This window comes from Brassica napus, chromosome A2, assembly GCF_020379485.1.
Source record: "Brassica napus cultivar Da-Ae chromosome A2, Da-Ae, whole genome shotgun sequence".
NCBI lineage: Eukaryota > Viridiplantae > Streptophyta > Magnoliopsida > Brassicales > Brassicaceae > Brassica > Brassica napus.
Window position 1 is genome coordinate 4,266,722 of NC_063435.1, and position 13,921 is coordinate 4,280,642.

The 13,921-nt window shown below is 29.6% G+C and overlaps 1 protein-coding gene across 1 annotated transcript; it reads left to right on the forward strand.

Annotated features, from left to right (window-relative positions):
- The first annotated feature begins 733 nt into the window (after positions 1-733).
- On the forward strand, positions 734-3,821 carry LOC106387387 (protein DAMAGED DNA-BINDING 2). Its single transcript, XM_013827237.3, has 11 exons — positions 734-990; positions 1,186-1,276; positions 1,372-1,499; positions 1,580-1,702; positions 1,785-1,873; positions 1,951-2,071; positions 2,153-2,244; positions 2,540-2,669; positions 2,747-2,995; positions 3,064-3,260; positions 3,335-3,821. Exons 1-11 carry the CDS (start codon positions 778-780, stop codon positions 3,561-3,563), a joined length of 1,662 nt encoding a protein of 553 aa, XP_013682691.2. The 5' UTR covers positions 734-777; the 3' UTR covers positions 3,564-3,821.
- The last annotated feature ends 10,100 nt before the right edge of the window (positions 3,822-13,921 follow it).

A 13,921-nucleotide genomic window follows, 5' to 3' on the forward strand; every position in this document is an offset into this window, starting at 1 on the left:
TCAGATCAAAGCAAAAGAGTTTCAATGTCGTGAACAGTTACCACAAATTTGTGATGTTGTCTTTTGATGTGGAAACGGTTGGGGCGGATGATGTAACCGATGAATCATATCCACTGATCCATTTAAAAATAAAAGGCATTTATTCATAATAGTCAAGAGCCACACAAGATAGATTAACAAGAGCAAAAACGAATATGAAAAAAAGCTAGCGAATGAGCTTATCTAACGAATGAATTAGAAAACATGGTATTAATGATGACTCTATTTAATTTTCTCTTTGAAAATATATTTGTTGTAAATTATTTTTCATGTAATCAGTTATCTATCAATAAAGTGAAGATGTTAAAAAAAATTATATCCATACAAATACAATTAGAGCAATTTTGCATTAAAGTTCGATTTAAGAGAAAATTAAAGTTGGGTCCAGAACCCATTAGTTTTATCAGGATGAAAGGGGGAAAGGGCCCATCTCCAAAATCACACGCGAGGCACGTGAGTTTTTTATCGCTTCCGGCCTGTGATTCGCCACGACATAACTTCTCCCGCCACTATACATTTACTGACAATACCAATAGTACCCTTAACCGAGAGGATAATTATTTCCGAAATGAAGGGGTATAAAGGTTAATTAAAAAGGGTGACGAAGTAAGTGTCTTTTCACTTTTCAGCGTTAAATTTAATTTTAACCGGCTTTAGTTTTCGCCGGCAACGTCGTCATCTCGAACCCAAAAAGAAACAAAACAGTTTGATTCGTATATTCTCTTCCTTTTGTCGAGAATGGGTTTAACAAGGAACAGAAGAAAAAGGGAACCAGAAATCGTCATCGCTAGAGACACAGATTCCGAGTCAAGTGCGTCTGAAGAGGAAGAAGAAGATGATTATCCTTTGTCAGAGTCTGAGAAAGAAGATGAAGCGGTCAAAATCGAATTGGAGAAGAGTAAAGCAAAAGGGAAAGCACCCATTACCGTTAAGCTCAAGAAAGTTTGCAAAGTAACTCTCTTTCTAGAAACCCCTAACTTAAAAAAAAAAAAATAGCCACTTTTGAGTTCTTATGATTGCATATATAGTTTTGGTTAGGCTTCACGCTAGTAAAGATAATGACTTTGGACTTTGATTATTCACTTGGATGCAAAACAGTTGGTGTTTGGTCTTACTTTTATTGTTCTTTTTTTTTGGTTTGTATAGGTCTGTAAACAGCCTGGTCATGAAGCTGGGTTTAAAGGAGCAACATATATCGATTGTCCTATGAAACCTTGCTTCTTATGCAAAATGCCTGGTAACAAAAAACAATCTTACTTGCTCAAGCTTATATGGTAGTGACTGGACATAATGTTTATTTACTATTTTTTTGTTCTGATACTGAACCTTCAGGCCACACCACAATGTCATGTTCACATAGAGTGGTTACTGACCATGGGATACTCCCAACTTCTCATAGGAATACAAAGAACCCTATAGACTTTGTGTTCATGCGTCAACTCCAGCCGAGAATTCCACCGGTAAAGACTCCTTGTTATGATACCTGATGAGTGAGATCTATTGACTGGACTAATTCTAATTTTCTTTTATGTTGGTACAGATTAAACCACCGTATGTGATCCCGGATCAAGTGCATTGTGCAGTTATTCGATACCATAGCAGACGTGTTACATGTTTGGAGTTCCATCCAACAAGAAACAACATTCTTCTCTCTGGAGATAAGGTTCTTACAAAACGAACAACATACCTATACTAGGAGCTTTCTGCATCGGTTTTCTCATTTTTTTGGTTTCTGGTGGTCATAGAAAGGGCAAATTGGAGTCTGGGATTTTGCTAAAGTGTATGAGAAGAGCGTGTACGGAGACATACACTCTGTACAAGTTAATAATATGCGGTAAAGTCCATATCTATGGTCCTGAATCTCTTGTGATTTTACTTTTGCATTCAGGTGTCTATGTTCCCTTACTTCAGGTTTAGTCCCACAAATGATGACATGGTTTATTCTGCATCCTCTGATGGAAAAGTTGGTTATACTGACCTGGAAACTGGAACTTCATCAACTTTGCTGAATCTCAACCCCAATGGATGGCAGGTCAAACACCATCGCCTCTCTTCTTTGATTTTTTTCCTCTCTTGCACCATTCTGCTGATATGAAGCATCATCGGTTTATAGGGCCCAACTACTTGGAACATGCTGTACGGTTTGGATATAAACTCGGATAAAGGTTTGGTGCTAGCTGCTGATAATTTCGGCTTGCTTCACATGTAAGTGCTTTCATCCTCGTTAACTAGTAGTTTTGGAGTTTTCACACACTTTATTCAGTTACAATATAGAGAATAACCATACTTTAATACACAATTTACAAATAAAAAAATATTACATGATACTACTCGTAATTGTTTTAATTAAGATGAGCAAAAATTACATCGAAAACACAAAACTGTTATTTTGTAAAACAAATAAAAATGTTTTAACTACTATATTTGTTGAACGGAGGGAGTATTTGTTTTGTAGTGCTAGCTGCTTAGTCTCTTGTGTGTTTTTTCTTTTTCAAAAAAGGATCGACCACCGGTCAAATAACGTAACGGGAGAGCCCATTTTGATACACAAGAAAGGCAGCAAAGTTGTTGGCCTTGACTGCAACCCGGTTCACCCTGAGCTTCTCCTTAGCTGTGGAAACGATCATTTTGTAAGTCTATCATCTATCTGAGTTCTGTCTGAACTTTGTTCATTAATAATAGATTTGTTTGGTTATGTTTTTTTCAGGCAAGAATCTGGGACATGCGTAAACTACAACCTGGAGAATCCCTTAATGATCTTGCGCACAAACGAGTAGTCAACTCTGCTTATTTCTCTCCATCGTCAGGAACAAAGATTCTCACAACCTCTCAGGACAACCGTATTCGAGTGTGGGACTCTATCTTTGGGGACTTGGATTCGCCAAGCCGAGAGATTGTTCATAGCCATGATTTCAATAGGCATTTGACACCGTTCAAAGCTGAATGGGATCCTAAGGTTTTGATACTTTTTCTTTTTATTTTCAGTTACCTTTTATAGCACTTTGTCATTTTATTCATCTGCAGGATGCCTCGGAGTCACTCATTGTGGTCGGTCGTTACATAAGTGAAAACTACAACGGAGCTGCTCTCCACCCAATAGACTTCATTGATTCAAGCAATGGACAGTTGGTTGCAGAGGTCATGGATCCGAACATTACGACTATTACTCCAGTCAACAAGTTGCATCCGCGCGACGATGTTTTAGCCTCTGGAAGCTCAAGGTTGCTCTTGTAACAACAATTAGTGGAAACTGTTTTGATTGAGTGAGTGGTGGTTTTAAAATCTAGTTTTGCAGGTCGCTGTTCATTTGGCGGCCAGAGGAGAAGAGAGAGATGGTTGAGGAGAAGGAGAAGGAGAAGGAGAAGAAGATTGTTATATGTTATGGTGACAGCAATAAGAAAGGCAAAAAGCAAAAGCGTGGCAGCGATGATGAAGATGAGGATGACGATATGTTTAGCTCTAAAGGCAAAAACATTAAGGCTAAAGCCAAAACAACCAAATCTACTCGCAAGACAAAGGCTTAAGATGAAGAAACAAGGTGTTCTATATGTATTAACTCACTTTTGTTTTGTAGGTTTTCTTGGTAACTTACTATGTTTTAGTAGTATGCCTTGTTTTGCCTTTGGCCGGCGAATTTGCTTTGTTTTTTTTTTGCTTAAGGGCATGATCGGCTTTTGTGTGCGGTCTTCTTTTGAACTGCTGCTTGGTGTATCTATAGAATGAGAACAGATCGAATCTTGAATCTTCTCTTCTATTTTTGCTCAGCCATGTTGTCTTTTTCTTGTTGGGAGTGTAAACAGTCAAAACTAACCTGTATTTTTGCTCAGACACGTAGTGCACTCGTCGCTGTCCAGTGGATACTCGCCGGACCACGTGACTCACGATGTCCTGTAATGGTGACAGTTTCTGTTTGGTCTCAGATGCGTTAAGCAGATCGCAGGAGATGAAACTGTACATCTTCGTCATGGAGTTGGTTTCGGAGTTTCGTGCAACGGCGTAGGTTCTCTCCACCTGGTTTTCAACATTGTTAGTGTGACGCCCAATATTAACGCCACGTTCTCGTCATCGTTTTTCTCCGTGATTTTTCTCTTCAAGCTGCCATTTTCAGACACCATTGTGTTTATTAGAGGGTGTTGGAGTTTGAATAAGATCAACCTTTGATGAATGCTATATAATTTATATCCCACTAGAGATTTACTAGAGCTTAAAAGAGAAGAAGTTGTGGGATCGATTGACGATTCAACGTAGAGTTTCAAGACTCGATGCCTACCTCTACTTGTGTGTGTGTGTTTTTTTTTGTAACACCAAACTTATATTAAAAGCTAAAAGAGCATGAGAGTTTACAACTGAATCAGAAGATCCCGGAAACATGCTCGACGGTAGAAAAAAACTAGAAAACAGTACAAAACAACTAAAGATAGAACCATTGAGGGGCAAGTCATGCTCAGCAAAATGAATAAACTCAAAAAAAAAACTTCACTTTTGATCCCATGGCGGTTTATTGGAAAGAATGATAGTCGAAAACGACGTTGATATACCTATAAGAAGAAGTTGGAATGTTGAATGGCAAGAACTTTAGGTGAGAAGCTCTAGAATCGTAGGCAACATTGAAAGTTTGAAGTCCTATCTGATTTGATATGGCGATAGGTCTACGTGCAACAACTCCGGTTTGAAGGTCGCATAGTTGACTCTGTGAAGAACCGTCGATGCTTGAGACGGCGTAATGTGACGGAGGCAGCGGTGATGTAGTTAGTAGATCTGGCGAGTCTACACTCTTGCACAATCGTTCCAGTGACGAGGAGATCGGGAAGGCCACAAATCCGGCTTTGTGAAGAACCGTCGATGCTTGAGACGGCATAGTATGATAGAGACGCAGCGGTGAAAAAGACGTAAACAAATCTGGCGAAACAACACTCTTGCACAATAGATCCGGCGGTCACTAGGAGCCAGAGATTTAACGGAAGTAACTTAGCTCCATAGAAACCTTAATGAGACACAACTATGATTTAGCATTTTATAAAGCACAATATGTTGAATATAAAAAAAATTGCAAATCAACAGTGTTGTTAATAGTTTCATGTTACATTGTTTTTATTGGGGATTTCAGTTTTATCCCAAGTTGATACCACTATTTAAATTTACCCTTAAAATATAACTATTTACATAAATACTTTAAATTTGTGATTAAAAAGATTAAGTTAACATTAATTTTTCTAAATCATATTTAGTGTTTAAAAATAATTTATAAAACAATTATAGATCTGGTCACATCCCCTAGACTATATTTACGAATTGATTTTGCCACCTGTCATTTATACAATAAATTTCACAAAACAAATATGACATGGCTACTGAAATTGATGACATGTCGTATAGTTTAATATGAGATGAACAATTGCATTTAATGTTAATTTATATTTTTAATAAACCTTTTAAAATATGGTAATAACTCATATATTACATTTAATGTCAATTTATATTTTTGAAATTTTTTTTAGAATATGGGAATAACGCATAAATCATCATTAAATAAATATATTTAAATGTGGCATTATAAATTTTGAAATATAATTTAATTACATATTTTTAAATTATACAATTTTATTACTAAAATTTTTAAAAATGTATACAATTTCTTTAGAAAATTTTTAAAAAATTAATCATAAAATCATTATTTTCTTATATATCTACAAATTTTATAAATATTGTTTAATTTTATTTTTTTGGTAATCATGCAACTTTTACAAATTTATGTAATATATTTAATTAATATAAATAGATAGAAAAATCTATCTAAGATTATAATTTCAAATATATACATGCATATTCTTAAATATAATTTTTATGTTTAATTAAATCAAATTTATATTAAAATATTGATACGAAAAAGAAAATTTACAAATATTAATAAAATTTTATTTAAAAATATAATTTATATTTATCTGTTAAAAATATTTTAAATTTTTTTACTGCACATGGTGCAGGAAGACACCTAGTATATCACTAAATTGTTTTCGAAACTACCAGGATCAGCGAAGTATTGCTCGGAATAGATTGAGAAGGAGTTTGTTTATCTTGTAGGTCAACATTTCATTTGATAACATTTGTACGTGTTGAGATCGATAATGCACGAACATTTGGTCTTGTATGAAATTTAAATTACAAAACAAAACTTTATTATCTTCTTTGTGTTCTTTTAGCCATAATTTTTTTTGAATTTAAATTGCATAAGAAGGAAATTTCACCAGTTGAAGTTGGAAGAGAAGCTTTACATGCGGTATTAAATACTGAAATTGCCGATGATAAAAATATATGATTTCAAAATTTTCTTGCTCGATTTAGGAAAATAAAAAAATAAAGACTCATACTAAATACATTAGTTGATCACTTGTGGAATGAATATTATAATTCAACGTTATCAAGGAGATCCAATAGAGATTTGAGTTTGCGACATTGCTCTTGCACCGAGAGGTCTCCAATGGTGATCGTCTCATTATTAAGCCAAAATATGGTATATTATATATTTTTATGATTTATTGTATTTTTAATAATAAATGTTTGATTTAAATACAATATATTTATGGAAGTAGAAACATAAAATAATTAGGGTTAATGGTAAATTTTTATAAGTTGAAGGTATTACTTACAATTTTTAACCAAATAAAAAAGAAATCATTTGGAATATTTGTTTAGAATAAAAATAGAATAATACATAGGAGTAAAACATAACTCTATTTTGAAGTTACTTTATTTTGGAGTAAGAAATAGAATAATACATTAGAGATTCTCTAATATAAGTTAAAACCTTTGATCACGTTCACGTATATACGTCAATCTTGTTGATGATTTATTTCATATGACAGAAAAATAATCTTAGAATTATATGTAAATAGATTTTAAGAAGATAAAACTCATTGTTTAGCAACGATCCAATGATGTTCGAGCCCCTTTGCTTTACCATTTTTCTCTAAGTAAATTCCATCAACTCTAGCAATCCATGAACGTTTTTCACCACTTCGCGCTTGACTGGCTCCTCTGTATGCACGCCATATAGTTTGAGAACTTTTCACTTTATCCCCATGTCGTAAGGTGCAACGCCATACAATTCTTCTCCCTATTCCTAACTCACTAACTGCAATATTATATTTCTCGTTGAATTTTAGCTCGCGGAGACCCTCAACATGCTTTCTGTTGGATGAGCAATTAACTTTGAGAATACTACCTGGAGTGAGTTGATTTTGAACTTCTAAAGTGTTCTTATTACACCAAACACATCCTTCATTCAAACCAGAACACATAGCAATAACTAGCATAAATATGAGGTAGTTCATCTTCTTTTATCTAAAATATCTGTTAAAGAGATATGATTTTATAGACATTAGAGTGGAATATATTTACATTTTTTTGGTAAAAATGTTTTACTATTTTTAAAAAGTTTAAAAAGTAATGGCCAAAATTAAACATATATATTAACCAAGAAAAGTTGTGGTCAAAAACTCATTTGAGCTCGAGAAATAAGGTGAATCAAATAAGATTAGACTAAATAAATTAAACATGCAAATTTTTGCTGACCACAAAAAAGCTAAAAAGAACTAAAAACAATACACATTGTATTTATTCAAATTAGATTTATGTTTTCAGTCTTTAATAGTTGAAATAAAATTTTGAATTCACACTGTCCACCACCATAATATTTATAGCATTTTGAATTATTTACTTTTAAAATATGTGAAAATATATTATTTATATTAACAAATTCTAAACTAATAGTATCAATAAATAAAAATTAACCATTTCAGAAAATTTGCATGAAATAGTTTTTAACATTGAATTTTATTAGATATTAAAACATTATTCATCGTCTTAAAAAGTATTGTTTAAACGCTTATATTTAAAATTACATATAATTATTTTTGAATTAAAAGTTGAAACAATATTTAATCAAAAATATATATTAAACATCATTTAAAATAGTAGAGAATGGGTAGAATTTACTATACTCAATCATAACTATATATACATTTTCAAAGAAAGTTTCCATCTCTGCCAGATAAAAGGTTGTAGACAGTCTCATTAACTGCTTTCATAATCTAATCTATAAAATTAAGGGGTTTTAGTAATAAAACCTTTCAACTAATATTTCACGAAAGAAACCTCAACTTTAACTTTGTTAACGTCTGTTACACTGTGTCACCGTATTTTAAATGGAGGGTGACATACATTATTGGAATTAAATTTGAGGGTTTCTTTCGTCGATTTTTTAGTTTAGGGGTTATTTTGTGATTCATCTTTAGTTGATAGATTTAATTACTAAATGCAATTAAATTTTTAAAAATTTTTATTATCACTTATGCATTATTTAAATCTCTTACAATCCATTTATAATCCTTTAAAATAATTTATAAACTCTTATACATTACTTTATGAATTTTATAACCCACTTATAAAACACTCGCCATATTACTTGGAGCTATTGTTATTTTCATTTGATATTTGAATCACTTGGTTGATTGGACACATTATCAACACATATACTTCTTGTTGGGAATTTTGTTATAAAGGGCAACTAATCTGATATATTGTATATTTTCCATAAAACTAACTTTTGATATTTATGGAAATTTACTACTTTTACATTGTTTATCATCTTCATATCCATAAGAAAATTCCAAATATATTAAAAAGAATAAAAATATGATACTAATATAGGCAAACACTTTTGACAAATATTTATGTGATGAAATTATTATTGAAATCCTAAAGTTCAACCGTTTGTATTTTGGCGTAAAAACAAAATTTTGCATTTTTAGCGGAAAACCATAATTTTCATTAGGAGGGAAAATGGAATTTTGCATTTTGGCGGAAAACATAATTTTGTATTTTTGGCAGAAAAATGAATTTGTGTTTTTTGCGGAAAATTAGGATTGTGTTTTTGTGCGAAAATGGGATTTTTCATTTTGGCGAAAAACGAGATTTTGTTTTTTTTTTGCGGGAAAATGTAGTATTGAATTGTTGGCGTAAAATTGCATTTTTGTAGAAAATGAAATTTTACTTTTTTGCGGGAAAACATATTTTTTTAGTGATAAAGCAAGATTTTTGGTTTTGGCGGAAAAGTAAAATTTTGCATTTTTTTCCGGAAAATAAGATTTTGCGTTTATGGTAGAAAATGAATAGTTATATTTTAAGTTATTGAAAATATTTGTTTATCTGAAGAAAACATTACAAGTGCCTTAAACCCTATATGGCAAACCCTATTTAAGCTCGGATATAAGGCTATCCGGCTGTTTTTTACCGTAATCTATTTAGTCAAATAGGATAGGGTGGATTTTGAAATTTTGGAAGGGGTTAGGGTACCCTGCGGATAATTACCCATTGTTGCATCCCTAGCTCCAATCTTTCAACAAGTACGATCTTAATAATCAATTTGTTCATTCTCTAAAAGTCTTATACCTTTTCTTTGTATTAAAAATCGTGTAGACTTTTCTAAAAATCTTCTCTAGTAAATATGTTGGTTTTATAATTGCCAAAGCTTTTTAAAATTTTGGCTTTTCCAAAAAACGATTTCTGGATAAGTCTTCTACCATAAAGACTTTTTGAGATGTTTTCTTACAGTTATACTAAGTCTCCAAAGTCTTGCAAGTAATCTGTGTATATGTTAATTTTGCAATTGATAATAGTAATAAAATATTTAATATTAAAATTAAACAAATAGAAGAGTTCTTGAGATGTTTTCATTAATTTTATTCCGAGATTCTAGTCAAACTTTTTGTTTTGAAAACGGACTTCTTTTGAAGTCTTCTCTTATAAAGTCAAATATGGTCAATTGCAAAACTAACATATACAGGCTTCTTGCGACATTATAACAGTAAGAAGAATTCTTTAAAAACTTTCTTTTGGAAGACTTTTCTAGAAGTCTTCTATGAAAAGTCAATTTTTAACAAAAAATTGGTTAATTACAAAGATATATAACATGATTATCTCCTAGAGAATTCTTCTCTCGAAAAAGCGAAAAAAAAAATCCAAATACAAAAGTAACACCAATAATATTTCTTAAGAAGTCTGTTAATTGAGAAGATTTATTGAGATGTCTCCTCACTAGTTATTAGGTTAAACATTAGATCTTCAGTTGCTTCGTACTCTTATCTTTGTCCACATAAATAATTTTTTTTACATCAATCTATATTTATTAATAAAATAATTAATATAATTATTTTTTATGAATCACCTAGTTCAAAATATTAAAACATAGAAACACCAAAATCATTACTTGATTGTTATTCACAAATAAAAATGATAGTTTGTATTAGTTTATGTAACCAATGATTATACGGAACCAAAATCAATCAAAAGTATGCAATAAAAAATTTTCTTTTACCTTTTCGAAGTTTCATCAGTTTATCTACCGCAGTAACAATTTACAACTTTTTGTTTGCAGGAACCGACGACGTTTTGATCATCAACTTCTCCATAATCTTCTCATGTATCACAAAACCTGCAGCTAACGCAAATTCATCCTCATCCATTCCACTAAAGTTATACATCCACACATTTTTCACACGGAAATCAACATTGAAGAAGCAATATTTCCACTTGTTTATATTCCATCAATAGAAGATTCCTTATAAACATTTTTTAACAACTATTATTATCATTCATAAAAATACTAACAATAACCAGAAATAAATTGAAAAACATAATTAATCTGAAAGAACAAAAATACATAGAAAGTAAAAACCGATGGTACTTCTCTTGAAAAGGCCTTGCTATCAAGCTTCAAATCTTGTCAGCTTGTTTCTTCATCTTCACTTTTGATCCTATACAATTTCCATGTCCGACTATCATTCATAAGATGAAAATCCAAACTTTATATTGTAACATAATCATTATAAATACCAAATCTTTTTGTTGTATAAGATTGGCCAACTTCAAATTTAGATCTAAAATATATTTCCATAAAGAACCCCATGTATTGGTTCTTTTGAAAAGAATAAAAACTGATACAATTAATTATATGATGACACATATAAAATATATAACACTAATCATGAAAAACAAAATATCAATTTTTATTTTATTTTATTTTGTCAACACAAAATATCAATTTATAAAAAGGTAAAAATTTATATATGCACAGACGTGCTGATCAATCTCTAGTTCTGGTTTATAAACGATGAGTGAAAGACCACAGGTTTAACTCTTTCTAAAATTAAAAACAAAGAATAAAATATCAGAATTTTTTTTTTAAAAGGGAATAGCATAGCATGGTAAATATCAAAGAAAGGAAAAGGCATGTGCTAACATTGTGTTTGCCTTGTAATGTAAGTATAGAGTAATTGGTTGCAAGATTTGTTCATATGGGCTTGGCAAAGCACCCTTCTATTGTAAGTTGCAACATGATGGTCGGTAACCTGATGCTCAATGTCATACTGGTCAATGAAACTTGAAAGTAGTATACTGTTTAATAAGATACTAGATTAAGATCCACGCATTGCGCGGAATGAGCATTAGATATATATATATATATATATATATATATATATATATATATATATATATATATATATATTATTTTATGTATTATATGTTTTTACAGATTATAAAATAACAAATATATATATTGAATAATTAAAAGTCTTTACAGATTATAAAATAACAAATATATATATTGAATAATTAAAAGTCAGTAACTATTACATATATAATTAAATTGGTGCAAACATATAAATTAATTTTATTAATCCAAACAATATTGTTCTATTTGATAGGATATATAATTACATTTAAATGATATTAACATACATAATATATTTTTAATATTAATGTATATTAAATGATGCTTTCTACTCATATGATTTTTGGATCATTTGTATATTTTATAGAAAAAAACTTAACATTAATAATAACAAAATTTTATTGTAGGATTAATATTTTTAGTAATTTATAATTTTTTTAAAATTAAGTTGTCAATGATTGTTCAATTTTTTTATCAAAAACATTTCAAAGTAAATTCTGAAATTAAATATTTATGTATCTTATATGGTATATAGTTTAATTTAAAATGAGATATATATATATATATATATTTTTAATATTAATAATTAATTAAATTATACTTTTTATATGATTTTGTAATCATTTTTATGACAAAAAAGTAATCATTTTTATTTTGTCAGAATAAAAATTTTAAACCATGGATCACAAAATTTTAATGTGAGACTTTTAACAGTTTTAGTAATTTAGAGTTATTTTTAAAAATTAAAAATATAATATATACGGAAAAATCTAAATTTTATTATATGGTTAATGTGGTTGTTTAATTTATTTTAATAATTTAAAATTAAACAAATATGATAGAAGATACACTATTTTTTTATCAAATTTTTATTGTTCAAAATTAGTAATTGTCATATATACTTTAGTCGCATTAGGCAATTCTATAATTTTTATTTAAGAAAATAATAAAGAACAATAATAATGTATTTATGGTTACTTTAATAAAAAAAACTTATTATATAATTAGATGGACCAAATTATTTCTCTAATGATTCTAAGAATTATCATAGTAATGTCACGTGGCTACAAAAATAAGTAATATTTCTCAATTAATATATAGGTAATATGTTATGAGAAGTGTTTTTGTTTGTTTGTTGAACTGTTGGTGTAGTTCTTGAGATATATACATTTATTAATTGCTGCAAAATAAGTACATAAGTAGTATTTCATGTTTGATAAAATTATAGAAGTAAATTTTTAAAGATGTCTACATTTATTAGCTAACAACATAGTTGATAGTTCCATAATTATAACATATTATATTTGAAATTCATTCATGACCATTAACTAACACATACTGGGAAACAATAAAATCGTGTAAAATCTTAATAAGTAATACAAAAATTCACTTTTAATAGATTTTTTTTAATAGTGAAAAAAATAGAATATGGAGTCTAATAAAAAAATCTACTTTTTGAATAGTGAGGAAACCATGTAAACATGATTTTTCCTGGTGTAGGCACGTTTCCAACCTTTTCTACCTGTTAAACTTCAGATATGAGCAAAAGGAAGTTCTTGTGACGATTATTAGTGAAAAAATCATGAAAATATGAAACTTTGTGTTTACAAAAATGAAAGTTATGAGGGTTTTTTAGATGAAAGAGGAGAGGAAATGAAGATTTGTTGGTGTAAGATGGAAATTAGAATGCTTCTTAAGCCCCAAAATAGTTGTTCATGTTGGTTAGATAAATTGATAATGACATTGTTATAAATAAGAAAAAATGTGTTAAGGCATTTTTTTTTTAATTTTTTGTCAGTTTTCAAACAAAAGACATTAAATTATAATGACATTTTTGTAAATAATAAAAATATCTATGAGAAGATTATGGCAAAGTATTGTTGATAAAACAAACATCAAACAACTTAGTTTTGCATCTATACTATTAAAAGGGAAAAAGTATTAAAAAAATTTACTTACAAAAGGTTGTTGGACCTACTTATTAACTATTTATTATATTTTGATTCTATCTTTATTTCCTCTAACTATATAAATACTTTACATAATTTAAATGAACTCATTTATTACTCTCCATAATATATTATATAATTACTCAAAATCCTCATAAATATAGGACATATGACTCTAACATGTTTGACATGTATAACATCTTTACGTGAATTGGAAGTTAAAAGTCTTAACGTCAACTATTCAACTATGAAACATTGATTTAATTAATTACTTGCAATCAATTATTAAGATTTGATTTTATATTCTTATACATGAATTAAATGATTACTCTTATTATAAAAAAATCAAATGGGCCTAAACGGGTTAGAAAATTTAAATGAAATTAGTAAAAAAGACATGTTTAAATATGCCATGTTTCTT

Excerpts from the sequence above, each read along its gene's own strand:
- LOC106387387 (XM_013827237.3), top strand. The coding sequence starts at position 778 with ATGGGTTTAACAAGGAACAGAAGAAAAAGGGAACCAGAAATCGTCATC. Across the intron at positions 991-1,185 it reads AGCTCAAGAAAGTTTGCAAA|GTCTGTAAACAGCCTGGTCA; the intron begins GTAACTCTCTTT and ends TGGTTTGTATAG. Across the intron at positions 1,500-1,579 it reads TCCAGCCGAGAATTCCACCG|ATTAAACCACCGTATGTGAT; the intron begins GTAAAGACTCCT and ends ATGTTGGTACAG.